General features: G+C 42.4%; 3 protein-coding genes and 1 long non-coding RNA gene across 4 annotated transcripts in view; 2 read left to right on the top strand and 2 right to left on the bottom strand.

Moving 5' to 3' along the window:
* Positions 1-5,670, bottom strand: part of LOC107263426 (protein snail) — a 17,668-nt gene extending 11,998 nt beyond the window's left edge. Inside the window, exon 1 of the mRNA XM_015730622.2 lies at positions 1,811-5,670. Coding sequence (XP_015586108.1) covers positions 1,811-2,129 — 319 coding nt within the window. The 5' untranslated portion in view covers positions 2,130-5,670. The remainder of the gene's footprint in view (positions 1-1,810) is intronic.
* LOC112493772 lies at positions 931-1,791 on the top strand. Its single transcript, XR_003058497.1, has 3 exons — positions 931-1,126; positions 1,185-1,247; positions 1,307-1,791. It is a non-coding gene; the product is annotated as an uncharacterized LOC112493772 (long non-coding RNA).
* Positions 5,671-7,957: 2,287 nt separating the features above from the next.
* Positions 7,958-14,476, top strand: LOC107263423 (zinc finger protein 197). The gene is made up of 3 exons (XM_015730616.2): positions 7,958-8,464; positions 9,224-10,297; positions 10,372-14,476. The coding sequence occupies exons 1-3, from the start codon at positions 8,293-8,295 to the stop codon at positions 10,812-10,814; spliced, it is 1,689 nt and encodes a 562-aa protein (XP_015586102.1). The 5' UTR covers positions 7,958-8,292; the 3' UTR covers positions 10,815-14,476.
* A 316-nt stretch (positions 14,477-14,792) lies between these two features.
* LOC107263421 (AFG3-like protein 2) lies at positions 14,793-18,939 on the bottom strand. The gene is made up of 13 exons (XM_015730614.2): positions 18,578-18,939; positions 18,117-18,249; positions 17,749-18,055; positions 17,561-17,654; positions 17,310-17,475; positions 17,098-17,236; positions 16,867-16,985; positions 16,517-16,792; positions 16,195-16,422; positions 15,822-16,048; positions 15,560-15,736; positions 15,261-15,479; positions 14,793-15,193 (listed from the first exon to the last, which is right to left on the bottom strand). The coding sequence occupies exons 1-13, from the start codon at positions 18,662-18,664 to the stop codon at positions 14,900-14,902; spliced, it is 2,466 nt and encodes an 821-aa protein (XP_015586100.1). The 5' UTR covers positions 18,665-18,939; the 3' UTR covers positions 14,793-14,899.
* Positions 18,940-19,178: the final 239 nt, after the last annotated feature.

Below are 19,178 nucleotides of genomic sequence, written 5' to 3'. Positions count from 1 at the left end.
TATATATTTTTTCGTATCCCACTTTCGCGCAGAGCACGAGCTCAAAAATCGTTCCGGGCGACGGAATTAAAATCCACCGATAAATTCAACCTGGTCCCCATGAATACGTAAGTTCATGAATCACCTTCGCCGCAGCATTTCATTTCCTGCAACCAACAACAGCTGTTTGTGCCATGTGCGCCCATTAGCCTGGCGTAAAAAATAATCTCACCGTGTATCTGTTGCACGTTATATACAAGTAGCGCGTTGCGCACCATCGACCCTCTGGCTAAACGCTACCGTGTATGCAACTTCAATTAATATCGTATCGCCGTTTTTAATACGCGTGATCGTGGTAGGTTATCAACAATTTTTTTATACAACGTCCATTCGTCCCACCTAATTCCCTTCTTTCGTCTCTCTTTTTCATTAGCATCAATCCACCGAAACTCTTTTTTTTTATTCTCATCCCCAAATCGAAGGTCCTCCCTTTTTTCGACCCCTATAACGAGGAAAATCTCCTGCGACACTTGGTAAAAATAGCGAGAAAGCGAAGGGTAGAAATCGATCACTCTTCTCCTTCTTTTTCTCTGCTCTCTTAGCGTTCCCTCTCTCTTTCTTTCCTCGTCTTGTTCTCCAGATTTTCCGTCACTCTCTCTTTCTCTCTCTCCTCGTCGTGAAAAGAAACGTATTACAAAATTGCCTACGATCGATCTCTCGCTGCGCTTCTCTCATTGGCTGAAATAAAAGGAAGTCAACGGAGTGGATGTATCTAGATGTGCATGTCATCAACAGGAGGGGAAAGGATCAATAATGTCGAATGAACACTTCACGCTCTGGTCGACTGTTGATATTTTCTGGATAAAAAAAAATTGTGGATGTATTTTTGTAAGATTTACGTAAACGACTTTGCTCTCGATTAATTTGTGTAAAAACTTGGCTTACAGGTAAAGGACACCCCCGAGGCTTCTTGGTAAGAACCAAGTTTATGCTGTATGAAGAATTAACGAGAGTGGATATGGATATTCAGACTTTCAAGAAACTCTTCTTGTTATACGAGTGATTTACAAACATTCGCAGTAACGAACTCTTACGAGTAACTGCCCACTTGTTGAACAGTCATCGGCTAGTACGCGTATGCAGGCAGGTAATACGTGCCCCGTAAGAGTAACATGAAATCAGTACGGAAATTGTCTGTGTTCTAGGGGGAGGTGGAGAATAATCCCAGAGAGGATGGACTACATGGATAACCTAAAAAACGTGTGTAGGTACGTAGTGAATCGTATGTTTTCTCTAGCTGGAAGTACGGACACCATTTTGATTCTAGGAGAACTGATATACTCGACAAGACGCAAAGTCTACTGGAGTGTTGAGCCTATTAATCGATTAACTATCATTCGCAAGCTTAGGCTGAAGGCACCGAAGTGAGTGGTACGTTCAGGGTGAAGAAGACTAAGTGAACTGTTGATTGGGGCACCATCAGCCTTACTACGTCCCTGTCCAGTTCTCCTAAGGTATCCCGCCTTGGTGACTTGCGTCAGAATAATCTAGCAACTAGAAAAATGTGTGGAGTAACCACGTATGACTTGTGCACAGTGTGTACGAGGGTCCGTGTAAGAAGGGGGTGTGTCGCCTGCACTTCCACGCATGATTCAATTCAAAGCGTAGCATGAGAAGAGAAGGATGATACTGGGTCAGAGATAAGGATTCGAACAGGACACAGTGGCTAAGACGTAGGATAGCCAGAAAGAACGCAGTATGGGCGTGGCTTGATTAGGTTTGAGGGTACGAACTAGAGGATCGAAGAGCATTTCTGATATGGTGGACTCACCGTGGTAGTAGAGTGCGCCAGAAGCGTTGAGAGGCGGTGGACTTGGAGCAGTGGCTCCGGCGGTAGGACTATGAGGTCCCCAGCAGGTTTGCGATGCTCGATTATCGGCGTCACCCACCACGTCGATTTCTTCATCCTCAGGTTCGGAACGCTGACTCTGTTGCTGATGTTGTTGTTGTTGCGGGGACTGTTGCTGTTGCCGCTTGTCAAGCCTTGCAGGATCCTCGAGATCTTGTAGATGAGGTTCCTCGACAGTGTCATCCTCCCGATCCGGCCACGGATAGGCCTTCCACTTTTTGGCCATTAGACACCGCGGCATCTTGCCCGCTTATCACGCGCGAGGCACACCACCACCGGCGTCGGCGTCGCCGCGACGCCGCCGTCTTCGTCGGCGCTTTGCTCGGAATAACAGCTTCCTCAGGGAACTCGTGGCCGGCTTGGGTGGCAGCAGGCCGCGGGACCTCGTCATCGGCTCAGCGAGGATTATCCAGCAGCACCGCCACCATGCCAGTCACCCAGGGACGTCACTGCCGTAGCCTGCCTCTCTTGCTTAGTTGGCTGGCTGCCTGCCTGCCTGCATACCCTCCTGGCTACCTCACTGCCTTCTTGCTTGCCTCTCTTCACTCTTCACGCCACTCTCCTCTTGCCACTCTTCCTTCGCCAGGACTACCCTCGCCACTCCTCGCCGCGCGCCTCTCCTCGCCGACCTCGCTCACCCTCGTTGGCTCCCTGTCGGCTCTGGCTCTCGACAGGGGTGGTTTCGGATACGCGAAATGGGGTGCGACTGTTTGCCGGTGGCGAGGCACGGCGCTCTACTGCTCTCGCTCTGACTCCTCTTGTCCCTCCGTTGCGGCTCCCCTGAAGCTGCTCCGAGGGTAGTGGTGGTGGTGGTGGTGATGGTGGTGGTGGTAGTGGCTGTCGCTGCTGCCTCTGCGAATACTAGTAGCAGTGGTGGTGGTGGTGATACTAGCGCGTTCTCTCGAGCGAGCATGCTCCTCCTGTACTGGTATACGCCATTAGGGTAGTACGAGCAGGGGTAGCACGGCAAAGGGAATGCTCTTCTTCCGCGATAGGGGCGACTATAGAGGGGTGACCAGGGTGGGGAATCACCACGAACACGAGAGAATAGAGGAGCTACGGCCAGACCAGAGGGGAAATAGACGCATGCGTCAACGATCCGCATCGACCCGACGCCGAGGCAACACCTGGTCGCGCCCCACGTGCCAGGATGAGGTGGCACTACTACTGCCACCCCAAGCTCCTATCGAATATCCTACTGGCTTTCCTGTCCTGTCTACTGACCCTATGCCAACGCTTTCCTTCATCCGCCAAAACCCTTCAGATATCCAGTCACACCACGATTTTCGACACAACCTCCATCACCCGGATACCTCCCTTATGCTCAATCCTTCGTGGACGAAAGTAATATTCACGTCGTACGTTTGGAATATAAAGTAGATTTTTTTTTCATCAGTCTCTAGTAAGGTCAAAGTCGTAAATTTCTTCGGAATGACGGCATCTAATAATTGTCTATGACGAAGGTGCATGATGTTGACCCAAAAAGAGGACCGGTACACTTGGCGATCGATCGACGTCCGGCTCAAAAATGGAGCGTATCCGGTGGACCGAGTGTTTTTCCATAGTTAAGCATCCGAAAGTAATCAGTTTTACGTGGCTCGTTAGCTATCGATCGTACCCAGTGCCATTAACGAAACTTCGCGCGTTCAAAGGGTTACACTTGAAATACGAGCTATCGTGATAATACCAGAACCGCGTTCCATAGCGAGCACGCCGATCTCATCTTATTCTGTATCCTCTTACTTCTTTTCTTACGTATAAAAAAACAAGCAACGTGAAATTATCCTTTTTCTCGAGATGACTATCTATATAGATATAGACATCGCATAGCGTAAATTTCCCCGCTACAGTAAACGTTCCCAAGGGAGCGTACCGACTAAGCCTGGGGACACTTTATTTCCGACTCTCGTGCGCAATTCGATTTATCAACTTTTCCAGAAGCGTAAATTTATCGTTAGCCACATCCCCAACGAGCGACCAGCGCTAGTCGCGGCACACCAGTTGCGATCTTCGCGCTCCCAGAAAACACGGCCAGGAAAGTCAACAACCTGTGGATACTTCAGCCCGACTTACCTACAGCGCTCGTACTCATATTTGCACCGTGAGCTCGTTTCCATATCAGGAATGTCGGGGAAAAATATGAAAATGCGAAAATTCATAAGATTTACCAACAAGAGGATGGTTCGAATTTCTGCTGTATATAAGTAATACGAAAAGGTCGTACCAAGCCGATCCAATGCTGAATTCTGTACAGGGGTTGTGAATCGACTCGAATTTACATAAGCGTAACGTTGCGCCCCTTTCAGATATTCCTTGGAGATTAGGGTGGGCTGAGCCAGTGGCGTGTCACTGTAGATTCGCCCTGCACGACTTGAAAAACTCTCCTATCGTGTTTACCGTGCTGTATATGGAATCTCGCTAGGTTTCTACTAGACAGTGCACGTAGGGTACAACCTGAGGAAATCGAGGACCTAAATCAGGACCTTCTGTGACCATCATGAATTATTTGTCACGTATGTCTCACTCGGTCTGAACTAACGATCAGAGTTGCAGAGAGTGGCTTCTAGCACGTTGCAAACGTGCTCAAGGGTTGACACCCTTCTTGACCTATGGATCCGAACTCTGAAACCTACCCCTGTTCGTTTGAACACGCTCGTTCGTATATTTGAATTAAGTTTACAGTACCTTAAAAATATTTATGTAAAACCACAGACCATTTTATAGCTAAATACACACAAGTATTGCTTTACATTATTACGTATCCGTTGCTATCCGGAAATTATTGGATACTTACAGCCGTGCTTTTACGCGTAATAAAAGCAATCCCATAGAAAGGGGTCGAGTAATGACAAAAATAGACACGGATTCTTGTGAAATAAAAATTTCGTACCGTCAGTACGATACTGGTGAACTTTGCGAATTGGTTTTGAATTTGGCGCCAAAGCACACTGGATACGTAAAAGCCACATGGCGTCTGCTGAAGCAAAAGCGTAAAGTTTCAAAGCTATAAATATTACGCTGTGCGATGTTGCCCTTGTATTTTTTTGGGGGGATGCTCATGAAGATATTTCCAAGCCAGGGTTGAAGAACCCCTGGAACTGGATGCTGGGTAGTTAAGTAAACAGGAGGCTTTCGTGTGGCCTGTAGCTATACACGATTAAAGGTGTCACCCGTTATATATGTCCTTTAATGCGAGACACCTGTTTGCACGAAGGTTGTAGTTACCTATCGGATAATGCGAAGGAGAAAAAAAAAGTGAAAACAACGCAACCTCCGCTAATCCCATGAAAAGTCTTCCTCTTGTCTGTTCCTTCCGTTCGCCTTTGTAAAACTCTCCGTCAATCGCGAACTTCCCTTGTTTACATTGAAGGGGTTGTACGGGTTCTTGCGTATAATTAGAAAGCAGGGAATAATCCGAGTCCTGGGATGTCTCGAACTCGAAAAGCATTGCGGCGCGTAAGCCGTCCCGAGAACTCCTGAAAACTTGATATAAGAGTCCCCCTGGTAGCTGGAAAAGTTAGCGCAAAGTTTTAGATCGGCGTTACAAGGTATTCGTCCCAGAAGACCTCTCTCGATGGGAATGACCAAATATTGAAAAGTTTTAAGGTAAACGTAAGAAGGAAATCTTTGGAAACATTGTCGAATACATTCGACAGACCGGTACGTGTTTGACAAAGCCGAGTAACGTCGCGAAAGATGGGTATTCTTTGTATAAGGGATTTCAAGTAAACCAAAAACAAAGGAAGCCGCTCTCGAAAGCTTCAATGAAAGACTATAGAAAACTCCCTTATCACGAGTCATCCCTTGTTTACCCCAGAAGTATGACGGAAGCATGGCGAAGCATCCGGTGTCCAATTGGGGTGTCCATAAGGAGTTAAAATGTCAAATAAAACAACAAGCGCACTAAGGACGTCTCGTGAGTAATTGAGTCAGAGGTAGAGCAGACGCGGCTGGTGCGACGTCGGCATCGACGTCAACGTAGCGAGTATCGGCGACGGCAGCACCAGGAGGAACGCTAATTGTTTTCCGCGCGGTGGCCGTTGCCAGGCAACGGGAAAGCGTGTGTACATAGAGAGAGCGTATACGAAGCGACGCACTATCGTCCGGCAGGGAACGTTATCGATTAGAGTTCGCCCGCTGACTATCTCTGCGGTAACAGGTGTTGGTTCGGGCCGAACTTGTAAAATCGATGGGCACATCGTCGACGCGAGGTTCGCCCCGCGGAAGACGCAGGCGCCGCGATGGACGCGCGGGGGCGCCGCGACGCGACAGTTGCACCCCAGCCACACCCGGACAAGCCATGTAGTCGGGCTACCCTCCGCATACAGCGGACAATTGTTGCTTCACCTACAGGTGGTATTCTTACCTTCGAGATATCGTGAAGCCCACGGATTTCGGTACCGCGCCACGAAGAGGAGACGGGCGTCGCGGTGCCGCTGCGCACGGGGGGCGCTTCTCGACGATCTTTTCCGGTGCTGCTTTACGCGTCGAAACTAGCGGCCCCGCCACTCTCATATCGTCTCTCATTCTTTTGCTCTGTCAAGCTCCATTCTTTCTCTCGCTCACGCATACGTCCTTTCGCTATCCGTTTATCTCTCTCTCTCTCTCTCTCTCACGCACTCTGTCCCTGTCTGCCTCTGCTCGTTCTCCACCTCTCTTTCTCTCTCGCTCTCTCTCGCACGGCTTCCACCCCAGTATTCCGGGGAGAGACACGAGCTGGCCCGTGTCTGGCCAGGCAGCCAGCCAGGAAGGAACGGAGTACCTAACCCGTGTACCAGGGTTACCCGGGTGCATCGGGTCAATCTTACCCATCGGCCGAAGCTCGTGAAGACCGGACCTCAGGAGGACTCCGTAGAAGGGCGCGCAAGAACGTTCTTTACTGTGTTTGCGGTGGTGTCGTGTGTGTCGCGCGAGTCAGTACTCAGCACTTTCTACGAAAGTTGAGTTATCGACCACAAGGCGTCGCGGACCTGTTGTCCAACTTGTTGCTCGTCCTGCGGCATATCCGTGACCTTTTCGAAAAAGTAACGTGCCGCAGGGTGTCGTCGTGGTTGTCGCTAAGGGCAAGAAGAGAAATACCAGCGGAACGAACGGGATATTCACGAGGATGGTGGAATCGCGAGGAAATCAGGAGACACGCCCGAGTACAAGACGCCTCGTCGCTGCCGCCTCCTCCTCCACCGCCGACGCTCTCGACGCCGACGCCGCCGCCGTCGCTACCCTCGACGACGATCCCGGCTGCCCCGAACTCGAGAAATAGATGCAGTCCGCACGAGGGAAACGACCAGGCTTTGATACGTTCTACGCGTATTCGCGAATTGACAACAGACGGCGCACGTATATATATAGATATATCTAGATATACATATACAGATATATATTTGAAAGCTCGCATTAAACTGATAAGAAGAACACGCATCCCCGTGCATGTAGACGCACGCGTACGACCGTTATCGTTAACGTTAATAATCTTCCACCCGTGAATACAACGAAAGCAATACTAAACAAGGTAAAGGAATCAACTACCCCGCAAACTATACGTTTATAGAGGTTATAACGAGTATTATAATATACGCGAGTCCAATTAGAGCAGGTAAAGATTGTTAGCTCACTTTAAACAAACGTATTTTAATAATCGACTTAACACGATCGTGCAACGAGAACTTAGATTTAATGTAGTGAGTTCATCGCTATACGTGCTACGTGGGCTACGAATTTTAGGCCGGAAGTGGTATTCGGCTTGTTCTACGATTTGCTGTGAGATACAAGAAAATTCATTGTTGCCGTGGAGCCGTTTAACGTGGGTTCAGCTTATTGGCAAACGAATCGATTGTTGTGGAGAACGTGGGAAGACCTGAGTCGAAATTCGCTGATGAATCCACGGAAGTGAAGAGAGGCTCAAAGGTTCTCATCAGTGCATATCCGGCTCGTCCGACGGTCACGACTATACAGAAACAACAACAAAGGACCAGAATCGTTAATCGTACCGAAACGATTCATTATTTATATCCCATGCAAAATGACCGGCGAGATGAATTTCAAGTAGCGATTTCCCAACCGGAAGATACGTTGAACCGGATCCGGAAAAGTCTCGTCGAGCCCTACCGAATTTATCAAGATTCCGGTGGAGGACGCGGGAGCTCGATGACTTTCTTGTAGTCGAAAATATAACAAGGATATACGAGAGCTGCTGCTGAGACTGAGAGTCGAGATAGGAAATCGCCCTGACTTTTCACTTCTTAAGGGAAAATAAAGATGGGAAGCTATTATACTTGAAAAAAAACTATACGCGTTTACCTTCTCAAGAGGTTTGGGGATCCTTGGAGGATCGACCTTTACACTTTTATACCAGTTCGAACGTGTTCGCAAAGTAACGCCAAAAGGAACAAAAGGATTGAATCAAGATGCCGCGGTGTTATATGGTGAAGAAAGCGCTATGCAACAAGTATATAACTAGCGTTGCCAGAGGATTTGAAAGCTGGGGACGAGGAAGGAACACACCGTCGCCAACAGCTACGACGCAGCCATCCTTCTCGGCCGTAGAAGCCTGCGTTGCTGCACCTCCTCTTGCGCAAGGTATACTCAGGATGACGTCAAGTAGTTGGTCCACGAATAACATTACGATTAACAGACAAAGGGCTACCTACATAAAATTCCTATATAACGGATATAGCTTTATTATTTTTTTAATTAAGAATTATTACTTTCATTTCTGTATGCACAAAGCACGTTACAGCTGGGAAACTTGGATAATGCATTTTCTGATGTTTATAAAGATACACGCTTTCACGTATATGCGCTCCTGTGCTGTACCAAGGCATCAAGAATTTACCTATGGATTAGCTTTTACGAGTCCTGAGAGATTAACATTGCCAAGCCTATCGTGACGCGACTTAAGTCATGGAACTTTGAAAATATCACAGCTCCTGTAATATGCAAATGACTCAACAGGTATTTTGTTCGCACTCGAGCAATTACATCAAAACTACCCTTTCTCCATGTCTTACTCATAACGTATGTCTATATCTATCTCGAAATGTCAACCATCCTTCGTTGCCTCTCATTCAGCGTTTGCACCTATTTCCCACTGAAGTTGTCTCTTGCCACGTATAGATATAAATGCTATAGAGAACCTAGAGAGTGAATATCAACGTTCCTGAAGGATCGTATTTACGAGCCATGAACGCTCCTCCCTGCAGCTCCTCCAATTCTGACACAAAATTATCGTTAGCACAACTAATGCTACGACTGTATGCTAAAATAGTCCAGGGCTCCAATAGGCAACCAGATCCTAGAGAAATATTGTAATAGAAAAATGAAATAATTTTTTTTTAGACTGTCGGACGTCGCAGCAGAAAGAGACCACAGCTGAGGGGCATGCGGTATCGTCGGGAACCGATGGCGTCGAGCTGCCACCAGAGGATGTGACTGATTCGTCAGGATGCTCCTCGTCAATTCAGCTAGACGTCAGGACGACAGGAGTGACAACCTGCACGTCGACTGTCACCAGCAATACAAGCAGTGTCGTAGAGATGCCTGGGGTATCGCAAACGATCAGCACAACGACGGCGTCGCTGTCGTCTTCAGAAGGGATAAGGACGACATCACCTAGAGGATTGGTGTCGAATAAGGATGACATTACGACAGGTTTCTCTGTGTCGGAAAAGGTGGATAAGCCTGGTCATGGAGAGGATAATCTTTCGACCGAGCTTACGTCATGTTCCGGCGTCGAGGAAACCACTGAGACCAGGTCGACCTTAGTGGTTCAGGAAATGGCAATTTTTAAGGAAAGGTCCGCCGCGGAAACCGAAGCTGCACACGATCTCCTAGAGCTTTCTAGATCTTTACCCCCATTACCACCACCGAGCGTGGCGGTGGGTCCACAGAATGTCATCGAATCGCCAGCTACCGATATCCAGGAGATGACGGTATATCAACCGGAACAACCGGTCTATCAGGTGAACTCTATCGACCTGGCTAGTGCCATATATCAGCCACAGCCTACGAGCATCATGTACGAGGCTGCCGCAATAGTTCAGCAAGCTTCTGGTGGTGTTTTTATACCGTTGTCTCCGGTCCAGGAGATATTATTCACCTACAGCACCCCGTCCATTCCGTCGATCATAACTCAACCGCTGGAAGCGCCCCCACTGACGCCACCTGCGTCTGAATGCAGCAGTGATATTGAGAATAACAATCCAAACTCTCAACCCATGCGAGACAAGGAGGTGCAAACTATTACGGAGCAATCCGAAGTTAAAGCAGCTACCTATACTTATGATACACTGCTAGTAGCTGATGGACGCTCCAGGAACAAGAAGACCTCACCGCAGAAGCCCTCGGCGGAAGCCGAGACAGCAGAACCTCCAGAAGCACCAAGGGTGGGCCGATACGTCTGCTGCGAGTGTGGTAAGAATTATTTTATATTAATAATCGGTATACGGACCTTATTTAACGGCTTTATCAATTCGTTATCTTTTCAGGCAAGCAATACGCCACCTCCTCGAATCTCTCACGGCACAAGCAGACTCACCGTAGCATAGATTCGCAATCGGCCAAAAAGTGCATCCACTGTGGTAAAGCGTACGTCAGCATGCCTGCCTTGGCCATGCACGTACTCACCCATAAGCTCACTCACAGCTGCGGCGTTTGCGGTAAGATGTTCTCCAGGCCCTGGCTACTCCAAGGTCATCTGCGTAGCCACACAGGAGAGAAGCCTTACGGGTGCGCACACTGCGGCAAGGCCTTCGCCGACCGTTCGAATCTTCGTGCCCACATGCAGACTCATTCGGCTGATAAGAATTACGAGTGTCCCAAGTGTCATAAATCCTTCGCACTCAAGTCTTACCTGAATAAACATCTGGAGTCTGCGTGTCAGAGAGAGAATGGCGACGAGAGTAGCAATGATGTCGACACTCCGCCGTAATCAGGATTGCGGCTCGAATGGTCGGGAGAATTTAATTCGTCTCGTCTTCAATTCATCGATTGACCATCGAGCATAAATTTACGATACCGAATGTAAAGGTTACGTGGCTATTTCGAAATTGTCTGAATTTTTGGAGAATTATTAATCTATTGGTACTCTGAATATGAGATAAATTCAGAGTGATTAACGTAACGGCACGTTCAGTATTTTTGAATCACGATTCGCACTGGGTAAACACAATATTTTTTTATTGTGCTTACCGACAAGTTAGAAAGGGACCTTTGTTTTCGAATGAATTGAAGGTGTATTAAGGCGGGAATTTTCGAATGTCGGTTATTAGAAATTATCGCCGAGCGTATCTTATGAAGGAAGGATTGGATACGTATATATTAATGAGGACCAGACAGATGAAATGTCCTTTATCTTATATCTCCTGATTGTTCATTGATCGTGAGTAGATCAGACATCGAATTTATTAACTTCACCATGATCGATCACAAGATAATGGAGATTAATGAGAGATAAGATACAAAATTCTTTTTTTTCATACTTACTCTTGCCAGGATCCAGGTTAGCATTGTCATACACTATACAGCGGTTCGTCATCGATATCCATTTTATTTCATAATTTTTAATGCCACCACTTTTTAGAAGTCATTGTTTTCCTGCAACACGAAATCCGCGATAATAGTGTACTACGAAGCAAGGATTACGTCAGACAGTTTATTTTCTACGGTATTTCTTTTGAAGTAGAGCTTTCCTTTCGTACGTCTTATTTAAGTTCCTCCGTAAAGGACTTTCATCAAGCTTTCACACGCACTGGACCACCTGTTGAATGCAGGGGTGACCATTCGATAGCTAAGGGTTAGGCTGTCCTGTACCCCTGAATTATGGAACATACCATTCCTACTGCTAACTAGCCACACGTGCAACAAATGTTCGGGCTCCTTTATTCGACTGCTTAAATCAAATTTAATGCGAGTTAGAATCGAGGGCAAGAAATTAATATAAATAACAGTAAGCTTCTTAAGTTTGGTATTAGTGCATCTGAATATAAGTGCAATCTAACAAACGGCAGGACAGATAAATGAAAATCTGTTGAAATTTACTTACGTTTCTAGTCCATTATTTGCGCTTATATTATTTTACAATTTACTTTAATGTATAGTCCTTTGCACGTTTCTCAAAGGACTAACGGTGCTTTAATTTGCATCTAGTCAACCGTACGCTTTATTGAATTTTAATATTTTAAAAGAAAATACTATATTAAATTATATAATTTTAAGGTTATGTCATCCAAAATTCACCAGAAATTATAATTAGTGCAAAAGATCAAACTTTTTATAACGTTAAGTCGATATTAGTAAATTTATCTTCCGTTTCTTCTTTTTTTTTTTAACGTTCGTTCAGCGCCTATTTTTATATGCAAGTAATTCATATTAGATATTTTATCGGAATTAGAACAATTCAAATGGATAATAATTTTACACGAGAAACTGGGTTACGTTACATTTTCCTACACTCGGACTATTTCGCATATCATTACTTTGAACCGGCTGTAGCCAATACGTTTTTAATTTATATTTCTATTAATCCGACACTTGACCGATTAATCAGTTGTCCATCGCATTCTTCACGTTAAAAAATATTAGAGTATCATTGAAATCGTTTCGACCCGAGAAAGCCTGCGACCGATTTGAAAGAAAGGATGATTTTTATAAAAATAATAAAATATCTCATTCTCTTATACAGTTTGGCCGTATTGGGTATGAAAATATTAACCTTGTCTGCTTTATGCTAATAGCAGTACTCGACAGTCAATCGAATATATTAATAACTGGTAACAGTAGTCAATAAATAAATAGAACGTTTCCCGACACTGAAGTAAAAAGTATGAATGGGTATAAAATGAAGATAAAAATGACATTTGGAGTGATGAAAATTGAATATTTTCAAACAGGGATACAGGATGCATAAAATTCACGAGTCATTTGTAGAATTGAATCCAAATAAAATTATACTTTGATTTTCAATATGCACTTGTAATAATTTTTAATGAGTGAATGGGTAATAGTATAAAAATCTGAGAATATAGTAAACTAACGTGTCAGGAGGCTCTCTATTGTGTAAAGGTGTATTTAAAAATGTCACACCGTGTCCATTTGAAATTAATTGCAATGATCATTTCGAAGGTTCGTCGATACGTTTTATCAGACATTACCGTATATAATAGGAGGGATAAATATAAAGCAAGAAACTATAAGTACGAGCTGCAGAACTGATATTCGTAAATGCAGATTAATTAATCTGCCATAGTATATTATAAATGGACATTAAAGTTGATACTATTTAGATATGCAAATGGTTTGAGTCACACCCGAATGATCATATCATTTTTATTGGGCTAATTGTGAATCGTGGAATTACTTGGTTCATTATTTTAATAATTTCTAATTAACCTTGTCAGCAGATCTGTGATTACTTTATCGCGTTATGTTTTAACATTTTGTCAATTAATCATTGTCTTTTTTAACGAATAGAAACGCCGTAGGATTTTAAATGAAGTCTTGATATTACTATGTTCAGGAAAATGATCATGACTCGTATACGGGTGTGACTTTTCGGAAAATTAAAAAAAAAATAAGGATATAGGATTTCGATTAGTGTGATACAAGGTACGACAAAGCAATAATTTAGTGATTGTATAATATTTGATTAGTGATTATAGCGCTAAGTTACGGTACTTGCGGAACCTATAAATATTTACTCGATAAATCATATAGTTTTGTAGAAGTGCAAGGAACGATTTCCATTTCAGAGAAACTGTCATGGGATCAAAATGATAAAAAAATTTGGAAGTACTGACGCATTCGTGTGATTTATACTTTTTTTCTCATTGACTCATTAGACATCCAATTTTGGATACGTTATTCATATTTAATTGTATTAGGTGCCAAATTTGTATATCCCGTCAACTTTTACAATTTTAAATCAGTTTTTACCATTGCCACTGAGGCAATCAATAACGATTGTGAAATCTGAAGAAAAAAATTTTTTCTCATCTACTGATAAACCATCACCAATTTATTATATTAAAATAAATAGAATGGCCATTCTGAACAAAAAATATGATCTTAGCCGTTTATCTCTCTATCTATTCAAACAGACGAAAAACGAATATCTCAAGAGTCGTTAATCTATTAATCTATAGATGTAATGATGATCGTACATTTATTCCTGAAATATAAAAAAGATTCATCTCTATACACTCACAGAAAAACATAATTTCACTATCAGATCTTCAACGCCTATAGACACTTTCGAACGGAGCTGAAATATTTTGAGTAGCTACTGGCAAATAAAAGAGAAACGTTGCCTAGAACATTACGGACCATACACCTAAACACGCAATACGTCGAGTTGTGAAAAGAAAAGGGAAATAATAATAATGCTAATAATAATTAATAATAAAAAACGACGTATACTCAAGTTTATCTATCTCCACTAAATAGCAATTCATATGAGATCCAAGTTAAGGCAAATTACGTTAGTACCAACGACGAAATTGCAAAAGCCACTTATGTACTTATTTACAATATTTAAGGATAGAGAAAGGTTTCATTGCACCAAATTTGTAAACTTTATTAATTAAATTATACGTTGTAAAAAATTGTTTCAATCGTTCGATCCTCATCCCATTTTCCCAAGATAAAAATTCAATTAAGCGTCATTCATCGTGGGAAATAGAACAGTCACATTTGCTTAATCCAACATAAATATATGTACTCATGACGTCATTATTAAACTAAGTAAAGTGTATCCCGTTATGAAGCAACAGTGAATTGATACAACGTATTACAATACATTATAACAAGGTACAAAGTTTGACTAGTATCGAAAAGTCTTATATGACGTGCAAATTGTTACTAAACTAGGCAAGATAATAAAATGAAATCCGATGAACAATGACAGAAGAGATATTAAAACAAAGAGTAAAACGATCATTTATTAGTACACTATGTATTTTTAACTATTGTACAAAGTACGATGAGGTACAGAAGAAACTATAATCTACGGTGAAATAATTACAATCGCTGTTGTGGTTGATCTTTTGTTTCTGTTGTTGTTGTTGCCGAAGCGGGTGCTGGTTGTTCCGTACCAGTGGCTGCCTCTTTTGTTTTTCCTTCGTCGTTTTCAGACTCGTCCCTCGACTTGTTCCACTCCTTAAGTCCTTCTGGTAATGTTGTGTCTTCTTCGAAGGATCCTGTACCTTCGACAAACTGTTCGTATGTCGATTTCTCAGGGAAGGGTCGTGGTCCAAGTAATTCGATCATGTCCTCCCTGCTCAGAATTTCTTGCTTCAGTAAACGCTCAGCGACCTGAAATAATGAATGGTATTAAAATCTAATTGTGGAATATCATTATACAAGCATATCTATTGCTTACCTTGGCTACGTCTTCCTTATGCTGCTGCAGAAGAGTACGAGTGTGCACATGCGCTGAGTCGATCAACTGACGTACTTCCTGGTCTATAAGCTGAGCAGTATACTCGGAGTAAGGCTTGTCTAAGACCATCTCACCCTGTTGTGGCAAATCGAAGCTGACATTGCCAACCTTGTCATTCATTCCGTAATGAACTATTTGTGCGTAAGCGCTTTGGGTTATCTGGAAAAATTTATAGGACGAACAAAAAGCATTGAGAACATGTTGAAGAATTTTTTAAGTACATATCCAATTGTAAACACCTTTTTCAAATCGTCCTGTGCTCCTGTCGTTATACGTCCAAAGAATATTTCTTCGGATACACGTCCTCCAAGAGTCATACACATCCGATCAAATAGCTGTTCTTTCGTGTAAAGATACTGTTCGCGAGGTAAATACTGAGCATAACCTAATCCCTTACCACGGGGTATTATGGAAACCTATTTAAGAAAAAAAAGTTGTTAATAATTATTTGGACATTTTTTGATTTCATCTGAATAACATCATGTCTGTTAGGGAAAGTACTTTTAGAAGTGGATCAGCGTATTGTAGGAACCATCCTGCTACCGCATGTCCAGCTTCGTGATAGGCTACTGTTTTTTTCTCTTCGGGTTGCAAAACGTTAGTCTTCTTTTCCATACCAGCTACTACCCTCTCAATAGCTTGTTCGAAGTTCTTCAATTTAATGTCATTATTCATGTCTCTAGCTGCTATGAGTGCAGCTTCGTTGCAAACATTTGCAATGTCAGCTCCTACAAGTATCTTTATTTAATTTACCTAACAACCCTGATGGAATATAAATAATTATCATACTATACTTTAAGTGAATGATATCTCGTATTCGAAAGCACGGGATGACCTGTTAAATTTTTATTAATGAACGTAACAGTAGTCGCACCTGTGAATCCAGGAGTCAGAGAAGCCATTTTTCTAGCAAGCTCATCCTTGTCTAAAGTAGTTTTCAATGGACCTAAATGAACTTTGAAAATTGATGCGCGCCCTTTAATATCTGGGGCAGGTACGAAAATTTGCCTATCGAATCTTCCTGGCCGTAAAAGTGCTTTGTCCAGAATATCTACTCTGTTAGTGGCAGCTAACACCACAACATTAGTTGTCGTATTAAAACCTTGCATAGTAAAAAGACATTAATAGTGGAGAAAAATTAATCGATACGAAATATTCAATAATTTTGCTAGATAGTAAAAAAAAAACATTCTTACCGTCCATTTCTACTAGAAGCTGATTCAAAGTATTTTCCTGCTCCGAGTGTCCGCCGAAACTTCGGCCTCCTCTTTTTCTTCCTACGGCATCAATTTCATCGATGAACAATATACAAGGCGCGTGTTTACGTGCCATCGCGAACATGTCTCGTACTCTGGAAGGTCCAACACCGACGAACATCTCCAAAAATTCAGATCCTGATACTGTAATGAAAGGCACGTTGGCTTCACCAGCTGTTGCTTTTGCGAGCAACGTTTTACCCGTACCCGGTGGGCCTGGACAAAGCAAAACGAATTACTGAATTATATCCCTGATATCAAATTATGATTTTAAATTTATGAATATTTACCTGTAAGCATTGCGCCTTTTGGTATCTTCGCACCAAGATCTATGTACTGCTGTGGATTTTTAAGGAAATTTACAAACTCCATAATTTCAATTTTTGCTTCCTCACAACCGGCAACGTCTCTGCATGATAGAAAATATACAAAGATATCAAGTTATGCGATATAACACACTTTTTATTCTGATATTTACTAATAATTATTTGATTAAATTACACTTCACAGTAATTACTCACTTAAAACGTACGCCTATCTCACTTGAGTTTATTAACTTTGCTGTAGATTCCATTACACCACCGAATAAACCACCTTTTCGTCCTCCTCTGCCGCCAGTCATCATATCGGCGGAACGTCGCATCACATACATAACAACACCTGGAAATATTATCAATATGATTCTACATAATTTTGTTGCACTTTACAATACAAAGAAGAGTGAAATAAAAACCTAGTAGAATTAATGTTGGTGCATATGAGATCAACGAGGTCATTTCCATTTCATTTTTATAAATAACTGGAAGATGATTTTGTGGTTCAAGATTCAGTTCGAGTTGTGCATTCTCTAAATTTCTCTCAAAGGTATCTGCACTTCCGATGTTGAACCATAATAAATTCTAGATAAATATTATTATAAATGATATCAAATCAAAAACTGTCACATGAGTAATATTATTTATTCATAGGAGTGAATTAACTTACATAACCGTCTACCGTTTGGCCAGGTAGTAGTCTCACTCGTACCCATTTTTTATTAACAACTTCTAGTTTATCAACAATTCCCTTGTTTAAGTAACTAAATGATAACAAATTAAGCGGAGTTGTACTCTCTATACTAATACTGGTAGTGATTATGACAACAAAACATATTCTGTTAAAATTCATCAAACCTGTATACAAATTCCCGCCATGTAATCTCCTTGTAGCCATAATCAGAATATAGAAAGAGTCCAATTACACTGATTGCTCCGATTACACCAACTGCTAACCATTTTTCCTTATCGCCCCCTTCAGCAGATTTACCACTTCCACCAGATCGACTGTTTGGTCCAAATACACCAAGGGACCATTGATTAACTGGTTTTTTACTTGCACCAGAGGCACTAGAAGAAGGTGCTTCTTTAGGTGGTGGTGCTTGTTTACCCTTGGCTTCCTGTGCAGCTGATTCATTGGATTTTGGTTTTTCTTTTGCACCACCTAGTAAATTAAACATATGAAGACACAAAGTATTACCTTAATTAGAATAAAATAATCTAACCTTTATTTCCTGGTTGGAAAAACTTTTCAAATCCCTTTGGTGGGCGTTCGGTAAACAATCTCCACTGTTGCTGCACATACTGAATTGTAGAAATACCTCTTCCATTTTTTAATCCTGACAATTGTCTCCTCAGCTAGATACATAAGGTATGTCAAATTATACAGATAAGAGAAACTAGAATTGTTGAAAAAGACAGTTTGAAGATATATTACAAAACTTTCACTGTAATTTTTACAATATAAAAAATAATTTCCCACAAAAGACTGGATCAGAGTTGTGAACTATAAGAAACAACATTCATGATCGCTATTGCATCATACCATGCAAGTAGATACATCATTGTAATTTCATAAAATAAAATGAGATATATTGGTGAATATTATTCTTTATTTTACCAATATTTTCTCAGAGAATCTAGTTATATCACTGTTTGGGATGAGGTTATTATAGGTTACAGGTACCTGAAAATGGTCGAAGTGGCCCTTCTGTACAGACTTAAGAACAAATTTTTCTAATTTGCTTGCTGAATTTAATAACTGATGAGCCATGTTTTACTCATATGTGCTGCAACTTTCACGTGGAGAATGATGAAATCTTTTTATAACGACGGCCTGTAATCGTACAACCGGCCGCCAACCACTATTTTAACAATAAATATCGATAGTGCACTCTGCTGTTACCGTCATGTTCAGTTCACACGTGCATAAAAGTAACTCATGTACTGCAATATACTGAGAAGTGTGATCCAATGGGAATTCTGGAATATGTTTTTGAACCGAAATACGATATGCTTCTGCATACAGAGATAAGTAGGGAGATTACCAATCGGTCCGTCCGTCAAGCGTTTTTACGTGCTCCGAAGGACTATAGTAGGTGTGTTCGAAAATAAGCCGAGAGTACTGAGAGCATGTTCTGTCTCGATCAAATGCATTCAATAAACAGAGAAGCTACGATGGAGGTGGAGTATAAGTGCATAACATGCCCTAAGCAACGAACGGACATTCTGAAAAAAAATGGTGGATAACCTGCGAGAAGAATAAGGAAAGAAGCAAAGAACATATA

Source organism: Cephus cinctus, unplaced genomic scaffold (assembly GCF_000341935.2).
Source record: "Cephus cinctus unplaced genomic scaffold, Ccin1 Ccin1_scaffold0153, whole genome shotgun sequence".
NCBI lineage: Eukaryota > Metazoa > Arthropoda > Insecta > Hymenoptera > Cephidae > Cephus > Cephus cinctus.
This window is presented reverse-complemented; position numbering and strand designations above follow the sequence as displayed.

What these genes read in the sequence shown, in the direction of transcription:
- LOC107263423 (XM_015730616.2), top strand. Translation starts at nt 8,293, where the DNA reads ATGCCGCGGTGTTATATGGTGAAGAAAGCGCTATGCAACAAGTATATA. An exon ending in TGCACCTCCTCTTGCGCAAG is followed by an intron (nt 8,465 to 9,223) that starts GTATACTCAGGA and finishes ATTTTTTTTTAG; the next exon opens with ACTGTCGGACGTCGCAGCAG. An exon ending in ATACGTCTGCTGCGAGTGTG is followed by an intron (nt 10,298 to 10,371) that starts GTAAGAATTATT and finishes TTATCTTTTCAG; the next exon opens with GCAAGCAATACGCCACCTCC.
- LOC107263421 (XM_015730614.2), bottom strand. Translation starts at nt 18,664, where the DNA reads ATGGCTCATCAGTTATTAAATTCAGCAAGCAAATTAGAAAAATTTGTT. An exon ending in GAGATAGGCGTACGTTTTAA is followed by an intron (nt 16,986 to 17,097) that starts GTGAGTAATTAC and finishes TCTATCATGCAG; the next exon opens with AGACGTTGCCGGTTGTGAGG. An exon ending in GCTTCTAGTAGAAATGGACG is followed by an intron (nt 16,423 to 16,516) that starts GTAAGAATGTTT and finishes TTACTATGCAAG; the next exon opens with GTTTTAATACGACAACTAAT.